The 1,409-nt window shown below is 46.3% G+C and overlaps 1 protein-coding gene across 1 annotated transcript; it reads left to right on the top strand.

The window, feature by feature from the left end:
- The first annotated feature begins 2 nt into the window (after nt 1-2).
- Nucleotides 3-287, top strand: LOC129676337 (late cornified envelope protein 3B-like). Its single transcript, XM_055606697.1, has one exon. It carries the CDS (start codon nt 3-5, stop codon nt 285-287), a length of 285 nt encoding a protein of 94 aa, XP_055462672.1.
- Nucleotides 288-1,409: the final 1,122 nt, after the last annotated feature.

Raw genomic sequence — 1,409 nt, 5'->3', positions numbered from 1 at the left:
AGATGTCCTGCCAGCAGAACCAGAAGCAGTGCCAGCCTCCTCCCAAGTGCCCCTCTCCCAAGTGCCCCCAAAAGAGCACAGCACAGTGTCTGCCTGCAGCTTCCTCCTGCTGTGCTACAAGCTCTGGGGGCTGCAGTGTCCCCAGCTCTGAGGGAGGCTGCTGCCTGAGCCACCACAGGCGCAGGTCCCACAGATGCAGGCGCAGGAGCTCCAGTTCCTGTGACCGAGGCAGTGGTCAGCAGTCTGGGGGCTCAGGCTGTGGCCACAGCTCCGGGGGCTGCTGCTGACCTGGAGCCTAAGGGTGAGACAAGAGATTTCGGAGGAAACAAGAATCCCAGGGGCCAAGGAAAGCCCAGCCTGTCTTGTCTTGTCCTTTCCCAGGAACCCATCTCTGCTAGTATTATGCCCAAGACTCCCTGTCTCCACCCTTCCTGTGTAGTGGCAGTGACTGTCCCTGACTCTGACTAAAAATAAAGCTTCTATCTCCTTCACACTGGTGTCTTACGGTCATTGTTCTCTCTGGCTCCTCAGGTAGCAGATATGTGCCCCTCCCTTCTAACTCAATTACAGCATTACACAAATCCAGAGCATATATAAAAAAAAAAAAAAATAGCTCTACACCAGAAAAAGATTACAGGTATGTTAGATCTGTTGGCAGTCACTTGGGTTGAAGCATCAGGGGAGGAAATGGATAGGTTTCTGTCCTATGACAAATGGAGTGTATATTCATCTCACAGCACGCCTACTGTGAGGAGCTACTGTTTGCTTTGATGAGTAATTTCTAGCATCTAATAAAGAAACAATGACTTTGCAGTTAGATAATTATTCAAATAGAGTAAACCATTCTTTTTAAGTTGTGGCTTTCCAAGGGTGTATAGAAATACTCATAGACAATTTTGGCCATAAAAAAAAAAAAAAATGGGCTTTGAAACCTGAGATTAAAGCATGCCTTTAATCCGAGCTCTTGGGAGGAAGAGGCAGAAGGAGCTCTAAATATCAGGACAGCCTGGTCTACAGAGCTAGTTCCAGGACAGCCAAGACTACACAGAGAAACCCTGTCTTGAAAAACAAACAAACAAATCAAAATCTTCTTAGAATCAGGGAAATACAAATTAAAACCATTATCAGATTCCATTTCACCCAAGTCAGAATGGCTATCTATCAGCAAGAAAAATGACAGGAAATCAGGCAAGGTTATGGGGAAGAGTAACTGTGGTGGTAATGTGAGTGAGACCACTGCACAAATCACTGTGAAAGCTCCTTAGAAATCAACAACAGAACTAGCATAGAGCTCAGCTGTCCCGCCTCTGAGCACATACGCAGAAGAGATCATATCCAGCCACAGAGATACTTGTACATTCATGTTTATTGCTTATCTGTTCACAATAGCAAGGAAGGAGAACCAGCTT

This window comes from Psammomys obesus, unplaced genomic scaffold, assembly GCF_907164565.1.
Source record: "Psammomys obesus unplaced genomic scaffold, mPsaObe1.curated_primary_1811, whole genome shotgun sequence".
Classification (NCBI taxonomy): Eukaryota; Metazoa; Chordata; class Mammalia; order Rodentia; family Muridae; genus Psammomys; species Psammomys obesus.
The sequence above is the reverse complement of the archived record's forward strand: the minus strand, read 5'-3'. Positions and strand labels throughout refer to the sequence as shown.